The following is a 16,425-nucleotide window of genomic DNA, read 5'->3' as shown; positions in this document are numbered from 1 at the left end:
AAAAAGAAAAGTGGTATAAACAGTTTTCATTGTAACTACATAAAATAAGGCAGATTATAATTATAGTACTAATCTTTTAGTACATTATTAGCCTTAATAATTTGTGTCAGTGACAGTTTATTGGTTTAGATCTGCTACAGTAAACACTATATACAATTTGGAGATGTAAAAATCACTCCAAGTACAGCCAGATACTGCAAAACTGCAATGTCAAATTCTACATTAGACTCATTAAAAAGACTTGCACCCAATACAAATTTTACGTTTCTTTAGTTTTTAACTTCCTAACTTAATTCAGATTGAAATTTACTCTCCAGCATTTTAGAGGTCCTAGGCAATGACTTACCATACAAAAGAGATTTTAATACTTAAGTTTATTAAAATATCTTGTTTCATGTTAATTAAAACAGAGCCTGCAGTATTTCAGATTATGCTGCCCAGAAAGAAGTCTTTTCAACATTCCGTAATCCATACGTTTTGAACATGAAGCATCACAAAATAAACATATGCACATTTACTTTCAAACAAATTCAATATGAATACAGTATCTACAGTGCTTCAAAGTATACATGATTGATCTACCATCATAGAGGAGATCAAAAATTTGAGATCAAAAGTCACACAGAACTGAAGAAAGCAAGCTACCTCTTCAATACTGAAGCTGTTTTAACCTAAAAGGGAGAAAGAAAAAGAAAGAGGTCAGACTGAATAATAACATGCAACATTAAGAACATTTAATTACTTGAGCAGCTTCTTAAACCTTGGTTTAAGAGACAAATCTCAGTTACGTGAGATAAAAACATTTTCTCAATGATAGAGACATGCAAATGCGAAGACTTCCAAAATAATTGCTTGTACAAAGAAGTCTAACTATTCTGTGCAAAATGCATAAAAACATATTCTAGGCACTTAGGAATAGAAGGAGAAGTACTTCAGTTTTTAAATAAGACAACCCCAATACGTAACTGAAGCTAAGTTCCAAAGGAATGGAAGGCAGAGTCCTTTGGAATGCCAGCCTTTCCATTGGTACATGTCTATTCTACTAAATACCTAGACTCCAATCATTTTGCCATTAGGCAACCTGGATGTGGTATTTCAACACATATGTTGAGACCTCTCCTTCAGCTAATAAGAGATGCTAAACAGAAGGCAATGCAGTGACTGTTCCACATGGGATGCACTTAAAGTTGACTATGATCTGAACTACAGACAGTTACTTTTGTTTGTACTTTATTTCAAGTGTGTGAACAAAATGGAATTGGAAATTGTTCTTTTTTTGATTTTCACATTTCTGTTGGCACTCTGTTGAAGTCTCTAGTTTATAAAATTATAACAGCACAGTCTAAATTTAGCAGACATGTACATGACTCAAGCATTGTTCTGCTTGCTTCACTGCTCCCTGCTCAAGCACAGAATTATCTTAAGCATCAATGCCACACAACGGATCTATGTGAATTGGATCTTTCGGTAATTATCAACAAACTGAAGCAGACTCAAAGCACTCTGAAGCAATGTTGCTTCCAATGTCTCCAAGTAAAGAGAAGTAGACAAAGTAACAGAAATAGGAATCACTACCTCCACTTGTTCAATTTTTAATTCCCAAAATACCTTCCAAAAATATCAGTCATCTTTAACTATGACCTCCATTAACTAGTAGAGTTGTGTATTTAGTGCCCTTTACCTTAAGAGGCTTCTACCCTAAAATTAATTACCCTCTAGCTTAAGATGCCTAACATTTGTAATCTTTCCTCACCTTCTTAAAAAAAGTGAGCAGTATTTTATATTCATAAAGGGACTGGCTGATCTGTATTTGCTGCAAATAGGTTCACTAGAATGACAACTCATAAACTGAGGTTTTGGTTATTCACTGCAAAATTTGCAAGTGTTTAAGTAAACTTTCTGTTTACCTTCTTAGAAGTTCTTTGGGTGACAAGCCTGTGGTATCTATATCACTAAGGCTGTCACTACTATCTGCAGTGTCTGAGCTGCTGTCTTTTTCTGATTTTTTATTCTTGTGCTTTCCTTTGGTTTTCTGTTTCTTATGTTTCTTTTTCTGTAAAAAGAAGAGAAACAATCCCTTATTTCATTGTGAAAGACTTGGGTTTTCTGAAAGGCAACAACAGCAAAAAGTTGATTTCAGTGTAGACTCCAAGCTTAATTGAAACAGAATGCTTAACAATGACTCTTTTCCACTACACAGACTGAGCTAAAAAAACCCCAAATATACCAAAATCACGTTTCATCCCAAGCACTCAACCCCCCTAAAACAGAAGTTTCATTATTATTATTTGTATACAAACCATGAATTATATGCAGCTCCCAGAATATGCCTGACATCTTCAGCATACAACATTAAACTACCCACAAGATTCTATCTGTAGTCACGTTGTATATATGGAAAAAGCAGCACCCCAGTTGGATAATTTTCCGTTCTGAAGTTCAGGTTTCAAGACACCTGAGGAACTCAGTTGCTTAAGTTCTAGTCTTAGTATATCTCTTTTCTACAACCCAGCATAAATAATAAAAAATTTTGACTGGCAGATCAAAGAATCAATAAACTGTTTATTTAAATTAAATACCTTTTCCTTTTTGTGTTTGTGTTCTCTCTTAGTCTTGTGTTTCTCTCTGTTCTTCCGATGTTTTTCTTTCCTACTAGGCCCAGGAAAACTTGCTGGCACCACTGGTTCTTGTTGCCAAGTAGAGCCTAAAGTGCAAAGCAAATGTGGAAACAAAAAAAACCATGACAAGGTAATTCTATTATTAAATTCTATATTACTTTTACTCTAATAGGACAGTTTAAAAAAAAAAAAAAAAAAAAGAAAAAAACAACCAACCCTAAGCTTTCAAATGGAAATGAAGTGTCTAAAACTCCTGACTGCAACCTTCCTACTGTAATTAAACGCCTTTGCAATCTGTTATTAAAAGAAATTGCAAGGCTGGTCCTATATTTTCACTACAATTTTTTATCATTGCCTCTACAGAGCTACAACAAAATTGGTAGACAGGCAAAGAGGTTCCTGCTAGTGGATCATAGCATGGTAACAAAGCATTTGCTGATGCCAGTTTGACATAACACAGGCATTTAAGAGGTAAAGTGCCTATTCACAAATGTTTTTTAAAGAGAAATATCATATATCTTACATACAACTTCAGTGTGCAGAATTTACATACTAGAAGCCTACAGAACCTACCAGAAGAAAAAGCTGGAGGCAACTTTGGTCCAAATTCCTCTGTTGCATCCAGTTCCTGCTTTGACGTAGGCAACAAAGAAATGCCAGGATCAGTTGTAGCAGCCACATTCTCTATGAAAAAAAACAAAAAATTCTTTATTTGAAAGGAAAATAAGGTAACACTTTGTCAAAGTAGTGCTGAAGAAAGTTAAGGGAGGCTTTCTAAAAACGTCTAAGAAAGTAAATTGATCAGCATCCTCTATCTCTGTGGACTGCTTTGCCCAACTGGATAGCTGACATTCTGAAACATGTCACCATACTGTTGTGGGGTTTTTTCCCTTTCTTTTTAATCAAAATTGGCCTTTTACACTATACAATTACTAATTAAATTAGTATCAGTGCATGTGTTTGCTTTCATTTAGTAACACAGTACTATTCCATTAGTTAGAATGAATAAAAGACTCCACAAGATGTATAAAGTTAATAAACACTAAAAGTTAGATGTTAACAGAACCAACTGGACAGTAAGTGGACAAAGTATTTCCATTGTAAGCTAAATATATTGTACATTTTGTTAATTTAATGACATCCTGAAAATATGGGAACTTTTTACAGCTCGATTATTAAATTTTACTAAGAAGTAGAGTAAAAGATTGGTCTTCTCCCTCTCTTGTGAAAGTATTCTGTCGACTTTTATAACTAGAATACAAATAAAATACAACTTTTTGATGTCTTAGTAAAATTGTTTCAACATTATATTTTACTGGAATGTCCGTATTTAGAGAGTGAATTTAATTATCAAAGAAATGCAAGTTTTTTATTTCTGAATGTGTCAAATATCCACCACAAGACAGTCATAATTTATCAATCTATCTTACAATTTATCATAGGTATAAAAGTTTCCCTGTATTACCCAGTGAAGTATGCTCTAACATTAGATGGTTTGTTCTCCCTCACTGCTTAACAAGCATATTCCATTGGGCAGTTGGCTTACAAAGTCTACACAAGACACATGACAATGTAAATAACACTATAACAGGGAAGGCCTTATTCAGTGCTGTATTATTCACGTTTCCTACATGCCCAGCTCCACCAATGACATGATCTGCACAATAGCATAGCACTGCCCTAGCAGTTCTGGAGTATTTGATTCATTAATGAAGCTTTTACAAGGTATTTATAAATAAATGAACATCCATTAAGTATTACCTTGTACATTAGATGAAGAACTGTCTGGTATATCAACTTGCTTCGTGGTTTCTGAATCTATTACCGAAGTAGTTGGTTGCTGTTCTTCATCGCTCTCTTCTTCAGAGGAAGATGATTTTTCATCTGAGGAACTCACAAAGATGGCCTTAAATAAGTCCATGGATGGTCTGCTTTCTTCTTCCTGATCCTTATCTTCATTAGCTACCTGCAAACCAGCATAGTAACAAACCATATTTAAACACTAAAGAAACTAACAATCTCTCTCTCATTAGTAATAACTTAGAACATGCTGACATGTATTTACAAAACACTCAAATATCACAATAGCTGTGAAATATACAATCTTAGGAACTGCTAGTCCAAAATAGTAAAACTCTGAAACACTGCTAAACTAAGTCAATGTCCTGTAAAGGGTAGTGCAATTTCTGCTACACAGACAGTTGAAAATAGATCCCCAGATATTATGAATTCTAATTCATTAATTCAAACTTCAATTATACGTTACTAAATTTAAGCAAGAGGAAAACATCACCTTTCTCCCCAGAATGTACACCCTCCTCCATTCAAAGCAGAAAAAAAAAAAAAAAAAAATGTATTTTGTGCCTGTGAGCAAAGTGGGTGTAGGGGACTGAATTTAACTCCCAGACTGCTGAGCTACATTTTTTCTTCTCTGAAGCTGCTACTTCAAGTATAGTCATACTTGCTGTCCTTGCATGCTGTAAATGTTTTACATCTCACAGCTATAATCTCAAAATTCTTCAAAGTACAATCCTCACATCTTTGCTTATCCTGAGTTGGCTCTTCTGCAAACTGATCTGTATTAAAACAATTCATACATTGCCCAACCTTGTTTCAAGGTTGTGAAGATTTACAGCTATTCCCCTTTAAGTTCTAACACCGTTGTAAACTCACCTCAGTGGGAAGAGTTTCACTCGGCCCAGTTCCACATTCTTCTGTTGCTGGCACTGGCGGCTGCTGCTGAACATCAGCTTTTGATCTAGCAAGACTAATGAATTCACTGATAGAATCTTTTTTCTCCTTCTCTTTATCCGATACATCCCATCTTGAAGGTTTCTTTGGTTCTAAAGACATCCCAAACATTCATATCAGTTGCATGCCAAATTATCCTGCATTTCATGGCCTACTTGATTTTAAATTACTCTGCTTCTTCAGTATAGTTTGACATTTTTTAAGTCTTTCTAATGAATATCTGACCTATAACTGTCTTCTAGGTAGAAGAAATTAGCATAATATCTCTGACTTCAGTTTTTATGTCACTGAATTTATTTCCAATTTCTTTGTTTGGGGTTTTTTTAATGAAGAAAAAAAATCAGGTAGATAAGTTCACCGTGACAAAGATATGCTTTTTCTATACTATTATCTCATTTATAGCTAAATGAATAAAGTAACAACAAACTTACTGTTGAGACTGTTATTCTGTTGGATTTTTTCATTTGTTGCTTGACTTACAGATGTGGTGGGCTCAGGCAGAGTTAAGAAATTAAACACAGAATACTTATCTCGTTTCACTTTTGGTAACCCAACAATGGAAGAACTAGAGGGAAATAAAAGTGTTTCTTGATTATTGTTTTCAACACAGAAAAGGCCTCAAATTATCTACAAGCTGAAACATCTACAGTAGTCCTTACAATGCATACTATTTTGTCAGAGGTCACCATGTTTAATGAGGCAAATAAAAACACTAGGCAGTTCTATATTACATCTATTATGACACAAAAAGAAAACATCAACCCAGATTTTCCACAAGCATATGAAAAACTCAGAGTTTTCAAAAAGTGTTAAAAATATCAGTATCAATCATCTTACTCAGGATATGGATCAGGAACATTAAATCTTTTACACAACAGCTTTTCAGGATGCCACTCAAACTTGTCTCTTGTGAGTTTGCCAAACATCTTCATCTTCACAGCAGTTTCCTTATCATCAATATCATTCTGAAAAAGTCAAACATTTATAGCTGCTAAATAAGTAACAACTTACTGAATTGACTATTACTGTGTAAGACTTAAGAACAGGACAGAAACATAAATATTTAAGTGTAGTTTAACAAGTCACTGCTTTGTAGGCAGTGAGTGTTTTCAAAAGTTTGCTAAACAGAAGGGCAACAAAACATTGACATTATATCTACAAAAGAGTTTTAAACAAAAAGAATTTGAAAGTCAGGGTTAAGGCAGGAGCTGCAGCTCCAATGTACTAAAACATTGTAAACAGCATATACCTCTTGGTCCCGGGGAACTTCGACTTTGTCAACATCATCTTCATATTTGGCCCGGGTAAACCTGGATGACAGTGTTGAATTTGAGGATTTGTAGAACATTGCTGCACGGAAGAACTCCTCTTGTTCTCTTCCTCGCTCCCATTCCGTCATACTCGGGTCTAAATAATGCTCTAATGTATCTACTATAAGATAAGGAGAGAAATGCTTAGCAGAGATTACAGCTTACTTAGGTCTGATGCTTTTCCAACAAAAAGTAAGATAATAAGCAAACATCCTTGCAAGTATTTAATGAGTATTTAGTTTCAGGATAGTATTAATCTCAACTGTGATATGCCTTGATAAGCAGAGGTAGTTTTTCAAGATAGCAAGAATGATAGCATTTGCCAAATGCAAGATAGATATTTTAAATAATTTTACTTGTAACGCTGACTCCCTACTCATTGCCCTCTAAGGAATGTTCAAAATACTTAATGTATTTAAGAGGTGTTTAAAACAAAAAGCATAATCCAAAGCTTTATCAAATAACTGAAACGCAGAACAAAAAAGTTAACCAGGGAGTAAGCCTGGTCTGGCTTTGGTAACTTCCAAGGGGCTTTCTGGTACATGAAGTGCCCGCTGATGACTACAGAATTTGGACACAGGTTTCTGTAAACAATACAGACCCTGTTTAAAGCAACAGGTTCACATTTGCTCCCAGAAGGAACAGGAAATAACACCAGCCAAGCAAAGACACTCTTACAAACAGAATCTTAATCATTCAAGTTATTTAAATATTTCTGCATTTTCATCATTATGACTAAGGAGGCACTTACAGTCGTAAGAGGCTACACAATTTTACACAGGGAAAAATCCAGTCCTGAACGGAGGAACTATGGGTTCAAAGCCCAAGCAGTCTGCCCCAATCCGGTAACTAGAAGAGGCTACTGACCAGGAAATCTTTTTTCATATAGTGAAAAGGATGATTTTAAAAAAAATCCTAAAATAAAAAAACCAGGTTTTCTACCTGACATTATACCCTTTCCTCTGCAAAACTTTGCTGATACCCTTTTTTCTTCTTCCCCAATAGCCCCTTTGTACTTTAAAATTTTAAAAACAAACCAACCCTAATTTTTTTTTATTTTAAGACAATCCAGGTTCACCTGCTGCTGCTGCTCTCCCTAGATCAGATTTCAGCTTTTTATGCCTTACAGAAAAATCACAGTACTGAGGAACTCACCACAAGGCATCGTAAGTACCTGGTTTAACGTAAGATATATCACAGTATCATTTAATAGCAAAAGGCTAAACAAAATGGAAGGAGACTGAAACAGCACAAAAAGAGCAGATGAATGGGGTTGGGTTTTTTTTGTTTTGAGTAAGAGCTCTGCATGTATGCTATGATTTTACAGCCACAAACTTTTCTGAGAAGAAAATAAGTGACAGTGGCAGTCTGAGTATCCAAAGGACATGTCATAGAAGCTTTGACAAATGTAAACTACTTCATTCACTTTAGGGTCCTTATCTCCTCTGGAAGTGCAGGGTATGGGTTTTCTTTTGATTTTTTCCTGTCTTATGTGAGAAAAGGAAAAAAATTGCCATTTTACTGTGACCTGATAATCTTTCTGCCTTTATAGGATCTGTCGGTTTTACTCCTCAAAGAGAAAAAAACTAAATGAAAATGCTTGTTCCATGCATAGTTTATGGTATTGGCCAAAGCTGAAGTCTACTTTGGCAAATGGAAGAAGGGAAATCCAGAAATACAGGCAATTAAGTAGAACATCCTGGGGAACTTCACTTCTGCTACAGCATAAAAGTATGAAATGTAATACCTAAAATCAAGTCTTGCTGACACTTAAATTACTGAGCAGTTTTCCTGAAGTCAACACAATTAAATATCAGTAAACATTTCTTTTAATATTGGCCCTAAAAAGACGTAGAGGGAGAAATGCTGTGAAATTCAGGAAGAGAACTCATAGTGAACATAAAATGCATCAGGACAAAAAAAAGGGGAAAAAAGAAGAGGAAAAAAATAAATCAAGAAATATTTTTTTAGAGAAAAATTAAAATGTCAGGATTAATCTCTTCAGTTACCTTTTTCTCCCTGTTTAAGACTTTTCACAAAACTTTCGTATCTTTTTTGTTTTTCTGGATTTCTTGCAAATGGTTTGAAGTCACTAGAACCAGCATTTGCTAACTGCCCCCCCAACAACATTTGCCATTTGCGAGAAGCATCATCTGGGGAGGCTGGCTGGAATCTGCTATTTCGCAACTGCTGAGGCAACATTTTTGCTTTCATTTGTTGTTCAGATGCTTGTTTCACTTCTTTGAGTCTCTCTCTATCTTTCTCAGACAGATATTCCAAAACAGAAGGAGTCGGACCTAAAACCAGAAAAAGCAGTAAGAGATAAATAGAAGTGAAAATTTACTACAACTATTTCTGCCATTTTAGTGGAGGAAAAAAGCCTACCACTATGCATATACATGCAGAGAAAATGCTCTTAAGCAGCAATAAACAGTATAACGGCAGAGATGGCAGATAAAAAATTGGCCACTGTTACATCTTTTATGCCATTTACCACATATTTACATATTACTTTGTAAACTTTACTATTGTAGATACAAATGCAAACCACATTTACAAGTTACCTTTTTAGTGATTTTGCATTTATTTCAGTGAAACCTCATTCTACAGGAAAAAAATCCTCACAGCCTACTATATTCCAAATTCATAATAAGGCCACAAAAAAAAAGAAAAAACCCAACACAATAAAACACAATCCCACATGTACTTTTCATCTTTAAAAGATTTAAGTAAATGAAAATACAGGCAGATACGTCAACAATTCATCTGTTGAGATGAAACTAAACAATGATAAGGTGTTCTAGCTAAGCCAACTAGATTTAGTATGTTTATATTAGAAAATAGTGTTCAAGGCTAGACCAAATTTTTACTGTTATATAAACAAACAGGGGACCTGAAACAAAAGCAAAGGTGTGGTCACATATATCAATACCTTTTAGACCAGCCTCTCCTAGTCGTTCCCTCCTCTGAGACGCATTCAAAGCATGCCTGCTTTGTTGTGTTGTATCGCTCTCAAGTTTTCCAGTCGATTCCTCTAATGCCTTCCGTAAATGGTACTTTTCATTCCCAGCTGCTATCACAGGTCGAAAGTAATGGACTGGTCTGTAATTTCGTGGCAGGTCAGGTGGTGGATAAATCTTGGCGGGGGAACAACAAAACAAAAATCAACTAAGAGATAGATACAACTTTGTATTTAACACTTACAAATGTGTTTCCAAAAAAGTCACCTCAATCTAAAAATTCCTCAACTTACATCTTAGCCGTAGAAACAGATTATTACAAGCTACTAATTCTTTTAGACCCAGTCACTAAGTGGCATCATAATACAAACTTCAGGACCAAACTGTTACATTGTTAATATTTAATGATTATGAAAAATAGGAAGACATACACATCAAGCCACAGCAAAATTAACAAGTCTTAATATGCATTGCTTTTATCTGAGAAATGCTCTTGGTATTGCTTAATAATTATTTTTTTTTTTAAACCAAAGTCACATGATTTAATCAACTGGACTATTGAGTACTTCTGTGCTTACTGTATTTTAATGACTTTCAAAGTCCTTTTCCCTCACGTTCTTCACTCAAGCTGTTACTTCAAAGATTATCCCTGTGCCTCCCCTACGATGCAATTTTATATACCATGCAAATGTTCTTCCTTTTTCTTCATTAGAAAGAGGACCCTGTCACACAATTATGTTTATCATTCTAATTTATGCAAATATATATGGCATAAATGATGAAAACCTGAGAATATGGCTAACAAGTTAACTTGCCACCAAAACAGTGAAGTGGGTGAAGCATGGGGCCTGATTTTTACAGAAAACTAAATGTTACATCTGAAAGATCTAGAAGCAAAAGATGTACATTTTTTAATGTCAAAGTTCAATCAAACCATTCCTCCAACTTTCTGCCAAATAACAGTGGACAGTGTGGAAAGCATTTGTTCAAAGCCAGTACATAGGCAAAGTTTAAATTCATCCAGTAGTCTGACAAATTTTATAGTGTTGGACGCTATTCAATACAAACCTAATTTTGCTCATTCAGCAATCTTTCTTGCTGACCAGAACTTTTATTTCTAAGAACATAAAAAACATTGAGGAACAGTAAAGTCCATACAGCTCACATGTCAATTTGCTGTTGTTATTCTTAATACAAAAATACCAGTATCTGCTTACCTTGCTTGGAGTTGATGATTTTGATGCCAAGGAAAAACCATCCAAGATCTTGCCTATATATTTAACTTCTCTTTCAGACCCTACAAAATTGACCATAGAGTTGGTCAATATTTAAAATGTGTATGTTTGGCAAAAAGCATTTTTTCTGATTATTTTCCATTTTTCAACATATTTTTTATGGACCATAATTGTAGTTCTGTCTTCACTACCTTTCATTTAAAATTAAGGGTTCTGAATCCAGATTAGTATTATACAGCTAAAAAACTACTACCAGAGAGATTGCTGCAAGATGAACATGGCTAACAGCGAGGCAACAGTATCACTATTTTGCATAGCTAACATCACGAGTGCCATTAATTGTGTACAACTAACGTCAACAGGTACTCTAGAAATCACTACAGTATTTCATGCACTTAAAAGCTGCACTAAAAATAAAGTGGTATCAAGATAAAATTTACAAATGTTGTTTGAAAATACACAAGTTAATTTTAAAAAAAATTTCTCTTTGCGATTATCAGGTCATATTTTGTAGCCATGATTCACGATCATGTGAATCCTGTATCTCAAAGCAGCACATATTGTCGTTTTAAAAATATAATTTGGGGGTTTAATCTACATTGGGATTAGTGGACGACTTTGGAAATTATTTCCCGATTTGGACACTTCAATATTGAAGGAAGACTAGACAAAGTTTCAGATATCAGGGCTGGAAGATACTAGCCCACTGAAAATTAAAATATTTGGAAAATACAGAATATACTTATATCATTTTTTCCCCCCAAACATAAATTACAAATACAAATATGTCTTTAGATAGAACTACAGTTCTTACTTTTTTTAGATTTATACTGCTTAGGTGCTGTCCAGCCATACAAGCCATCTCCAGGTTCCTCATCTTTTAGAACTGTATCATATTTTGACAGTGTTTCAGTTGCATAAATATCATCATCTTCCTCCTCTAAAGCTCCTACACCAAAAGCCTAAAATGTATTTTAAATAAAAATAATGAGAATTCAAAAGTGTAAAAATAAGTCACATGTCAGAACACATCTACATGTATATCTATCCATCTATATTATATAAGATGTCCAGTATACATATATATACACTAGGAAAAAATGTACAGCTTCACAAAAAAAAAGTGCTACCAACTAGTGGAAAAAAAACCCTCACCGAACTCACCAAACACAAAAGCAAACATATTCCACTTCCTTGGCAGGGAGAGGCAGTGAGTTTGGTCTGTACAGGATGAGGACAGCAGCCTAATTCTACAAGGTAACATTTGCAATCTGACTAAGAGCAGGTTAAGTTCTCAAAAGGAAAAAAATGTAAGCTGGCATGAAAACTAAACAAGTATAATTCCCAGAAATATTAATTGACAGTGCTTTTACATAAGAACTACAAATACCATGGAGGGAAGCCAAACCTCTCTAGCTGACAGATTCAACATTACTGAAAGTAAAATTGACCAAAAAATGTAAACTAAAAACACATTGAATATTAACTTTCTCTAACCAAAGTCACACAAGAATTTTCTCCACCCGACTATTCAGAGTGAGGTATTTTATAGTTCTCTTTAACAATATCGATAAGAATTGTTAAATTGTTCAACAATAAGAATTGTTCTAAGAATCTCCCCACATCTTCATATAAAGTAAAAAAAACAAAAAAAATCCTGTTCTCAAACCACACTTAAGATTTCTTACAATAACCTTACAACAACTAGGTGCCTTCCACAGAAGAAAAAAACAAAATTTATTTAGATTTTACTGCACTAATAATAAAATACACTAAAAAATGTCCTTACCTGACCTGTAATACCTAGTTTTCTTCCTTTACTGTGTCTCAGATCACCTAGTAAATTGCTGGTGTCTTCAGAACCACCTGTGAAAAGGTTCAGGTGTTCTCTTCCAGATACACCAAACAAAGCTTGTGAGGGGTCCAAACCCTTATAGCCAAGTCCATGGACATTCTCTTTTGGAGTCAAATCTACAGGCATTACATCTTTTGGTGCAAATGTCACATTCTCTGGCTGGTATTCATCCTCTTCATCCTTGTACAAAATGAAAGTATATAACAGCAAATATGACTAAAAAAGTTTTGTACGTTGAGCTTTTACAACATTTAGTTAACATGAGACTAGGCAAGTTTGCATTTCCTAAATTATATATGAAAGTATGTATCAACTACACCTGCTTAGGTAGCAAAAGAATAAATGCAGTTACATTAAAACCTTCCTTCACTATAAGTATAATAAGTATTTATGAATGCTTTTAACAAAACTTGGAACTGCATGTTAAAATACTATTTAAAGACATCAAAGGAGTTTTGTTTTGTTTTTCAAATGTGTTAGCACACATTCTCAGATAAGTCAAACAAACAACTTTTGCCTGTTCAATACCTCAGAACCCTCAGACAGTCCAGGTGGTAACGCACAACCATATACTTTCACTGCAGGGTCTGCAAGAGACATAATAGCATCATATTAAACTACAATTCTTTATTAAATTTCTTTCTTAAATCTAAAAGATTAAAGAAACAGACTAAATAAAAGGAGGTTTTAAAATGAACTTTCTAATCAGTCTATGAATGCTATCTTTCTATTAATGAGTTCAGGAACTTCATTGAACTTACCAGGTTTCTGCCTGCGTGGCTTTCTTTTGACTCGTGGTCCAATTCCTTGTCCTTCTTTCCAGCCCATTTTTCGTAACAGTTCAACCCCAACCGTTATTCTAAGAAGAAACAAAAGGAAAAAAAAATTACCTCAAACCACATTTTTAATACTTATTCAGAAATAATATAGATATATACACCATTCAAAATTATGTTTTTATACCCCACTTTAAAATCAAATCTGAATGTATCAACATTTGCATATACACTACATCCCAGTTTGTAAATGTTTACCTGGTACAAGTCTGCACGTACAGAACAAAAATCCAGGTGGAGGCCACTTATAAAGTGTAACACCATAGATCTTCCAGTCTCTTTATGGATTACTGTGGTCAAACATTACTTTTCTAACCAATACAACACTTCTAAGTGAAAGGAATTGTTTGGTTAACTTTTATTTAAATTTACTTACTTTGAGGGTCCTATTAAATCATCAAATGCGGTGGTTCCTGGAATGGCAGCAACTACTCCTGCAATCTGTCTAGCTTTCTCTTTTATTCTGTCTTTAGCTTTGGATGCAAAATCATCCGTGGTTGTAATATCTTTTGGTGCTATCCCAAATTCACTAAGATCCTGGAAAATATAGACAAAATGGAAAAATTTAGATGCTTACTGTAATGGTAAAGGAAAGAAAATGGGATATGACTCTCGTATTGGCTAATTTTTTCAAGCCTGTTATACAGTTGCTTTTTCAATAACTTGAACAGTCATATTTTAAACAGCTTCAAAACTATTTGTATTTTCTGACCGAGAAAGCGAAAGGGTTGAGTTATGGGTTTTTTTTAATATTGAGATTACAGGAGCTTCCTAAATGAATCTATGAAACATCCTATAGGTCCCAGAAGTATAACACTGTATACAAGAAGTAATTTTAAAGTTACTTCCATTTTCACTATTTAAGTTCTTCTTAAGATTTCATTGCCTGAAAAACTTGCTGTCGTGGCAGCTACTTCCAAAAGATTTGTATTCCTTTCCAAATTTACCTCTTCATCCATGAAGTCTTCTGGTCCAAGAATGGTTCTGTCTGCTCTCTTCTGCCGTGAAGATACAAAAGCTGAAGGAGTCCATCCTTTAAAAAAAGTAAATATCTAAGGAAGGTATAGTAAACTGCAACATAATATTTGAAAACAATTCAAACATTTCAACCTTACACCTTAAGCATACAACAAGGGAACATCTATAAAACTACAGTCCAAAAAGTCAAGGGGAAATAACTTCAACAATACTGTTTCAACTATTTACAGTATAATGAATAGCAGAAAAAAAATGCTTAATTACAGTTAATTTCTTTTCACTAACATTAAATTAGGGTAATCAATTAACCCTTCCCAGAAGACAGAAAAATATCTAACCTTCCTTTGTGCCAACAGTGTTAAAGTAACCAGCAGAGAAACCACCGGTAAATGCTCCATGGAAACGCTGATATCGTCCCTTTGCATCTTTAACAGTCTGTTCTTGAAGAGGAACTGGCTTTTTAATCCGTTCACCTACAATCAGAGAAATCAGAAACTAAAGTCACAACACTGCATAAAGAATGGATTCTCCACTTGCTCCAGATGCCATTTCTTCTTTACAATTAAGAACTGGATCAAATACTAGCCACCCTGAAGTGGAAAGCATCAGCAGTTCACACTTATTCCCACTCTAGTTTAAATATTTGCATTCACTGTTGATGTACACTGCTAAAGTAAAAGCATGAAGTGTTCAAATAGAATTCCTAAATTCTAAGGAGTTCTGAGAACATTTCTTTTTTCCTGTGAAACGACACTTTTAGTTGTTAAGTATGCAAGACCCCGACAGGATTTAATACTTAAGTAATTGCCTTGAGAAGTTACACCACATTAGAAGTGTCCAAAACTTAAACAAAACACAAAAGCTATCGACTTTGACATAAACATTTGCACCTTTTTAACACTATTTCTAATTAAGTGGCACAAACTCAGGAGTCACAGCTCTGTGTAACTCCTTGGACAATGCTGAGTCCATCTCATAAATACAAATGTAGGACGTTCACCCTAGTACTTGGGCTGTTATATTTGAATTCCACTTTTTTTTCAGGCTTGGGGTAAAGACAGAAACAAAGACAGGCCCCCAGCTCCAGCCAGAGCAGTGCCGGCACAAACCCTGGGGTACCCCAGGCCCCCACCCGCATGCCGGAAAGCCGGTGTAGTGCTGAGATCCTTTTCACACTCCCGTCGCGGGAAGCCAGCTTTCCGTTCCCAGACTGCTTTACCCCGGGGCCCCTCGCCCAGGGCCGGCGGCAGCACCCCTCTCGCAGGCCAGCACGGCTGCCAAGACAGCCCCTACGCCCCACCGCGGCAGAAGAAGGAGGAAGAGCTGCACTGGGCCCTCACGCCACAGCTTTCCCGAACCGAAAGCCGTAAGGAGGCGGACAGCAGCCCCGGACCGGGCGGGCCCTCCAGGGCACCCCGGCCTCAGCGCCTCACGCCGGGCTGCCTCCCGGCCCGCGCTGCTCCCCAGCACCCGCCGCAACGCACGACGGAGGTACTGAAGAGGAGCAGGCGAGCTCCCCGGGGGTCCCTTACCCTCCTGCAGGGGCTGCAGCGCGGTCCCATAGCTCACCAAATCCTCCTCATCGCTGTCGCTGGACTCCGCCGCCGCCATCTTGCCGCGACGGTGGCTCGCGCAGGACAAAGCTGCGTTACGTGAGGGAGGCGGAGCGCCGCTGCCTGCGCTGGGGCGGGGCCGGCTCCCGGCCGGTGGCTGGAGGAAGGGCCCGGCGCTCCTCAGAGGCCGCGTTTGCTCCCTGCCAGCCCCCAGCCTGGTAGCGGGCCTGGCCGCCGAGCCCAGCGCGGTAGCAAGGACCCCTCTCGGTCCCCGTCGCGGGCGGCATTCCTGCGGGTAGCTACGGTAAAGCGGAGCGGGCACGGCGCTG

General features: G+C 36.3%; 1 protein-coding gene across 2 annotated transcripts; it reads right to left on the bottom strand.

Annotated features, from left to right (window-relative positions):
* Nucleotides 1-644: 644 nt before the first annotated feature.
* On the bottom strand, nt 645-16,234 carry GPATCH1 (G-patch domain containing 1). Of its 2 annotated transcripts, none has more exons than XM_075510753.1 (20): nt 16,113-16,234; nt 14,882-15,016; nt 14,513-14,598; nt 13,942-14,102; nt 13,491-13,588; nt 13,258-13,316; nt 12,664-12,909; nt 11,689-11,836; nt 10,857-10,936; nt 9,612-9,816; nt 8,689-8,976; nt 6,619-6,800; nt 6,207-6,334; nt 5,801-5,934; nt 5,292-5,461; nt 4,380-4,584; nt 3,192-3,302; nt 2,580-2,704; nt 1,908-2,053; nt 645-671 (listed from the first exon to the last, which is right to left on the bottom strand). In XM_075510753.1, the coding sequence occupies exons 3-20, from the start codon at nt 14,522-14,524 to the stop codon at nt 650-652; spliced, it is 2,520 nt and encodes an 839-aa protein (XP_075366868.1). In that variant the 5' UTR covers nt 14,525-14,598; nt 14,882-15,016; nt 16,113-16,234; the 3' UTR covers nt 645-649. The 2 variants fall into 2 exon arrangements, with proteins under 2 accessions (XP_075366868.1, XP_075366867.1); XM_075510752.1 differs by having other exon boundaries at nt 16,076-16,206.
* Between the last annotated feature and the right edge of the window lie 191 nt (nt 16,235-16,425).

The sequence above is a fragment of the Mycteria americana genome, chromosome 8 (assembly GCF_035582795.1).
Source record: "Mycteria americana isolate JAX WOST 10 ecotype Jacksonville Zoo and Gardens chromosome 8, USCA_MyAme_1.0, whole genome shotgun sequence".
Lineage (NCBI taxonomy): Eukaryota > Metazoa > Chordata > Aves > Ciconiiformes > Ciconiidae > Mycteria > Mycteria americana.
The sequence above is the reverse complement of the archived record's forward strand: the minus strand, read 5'-3'. Positions and strand labels throughout refer to the sequence as shown.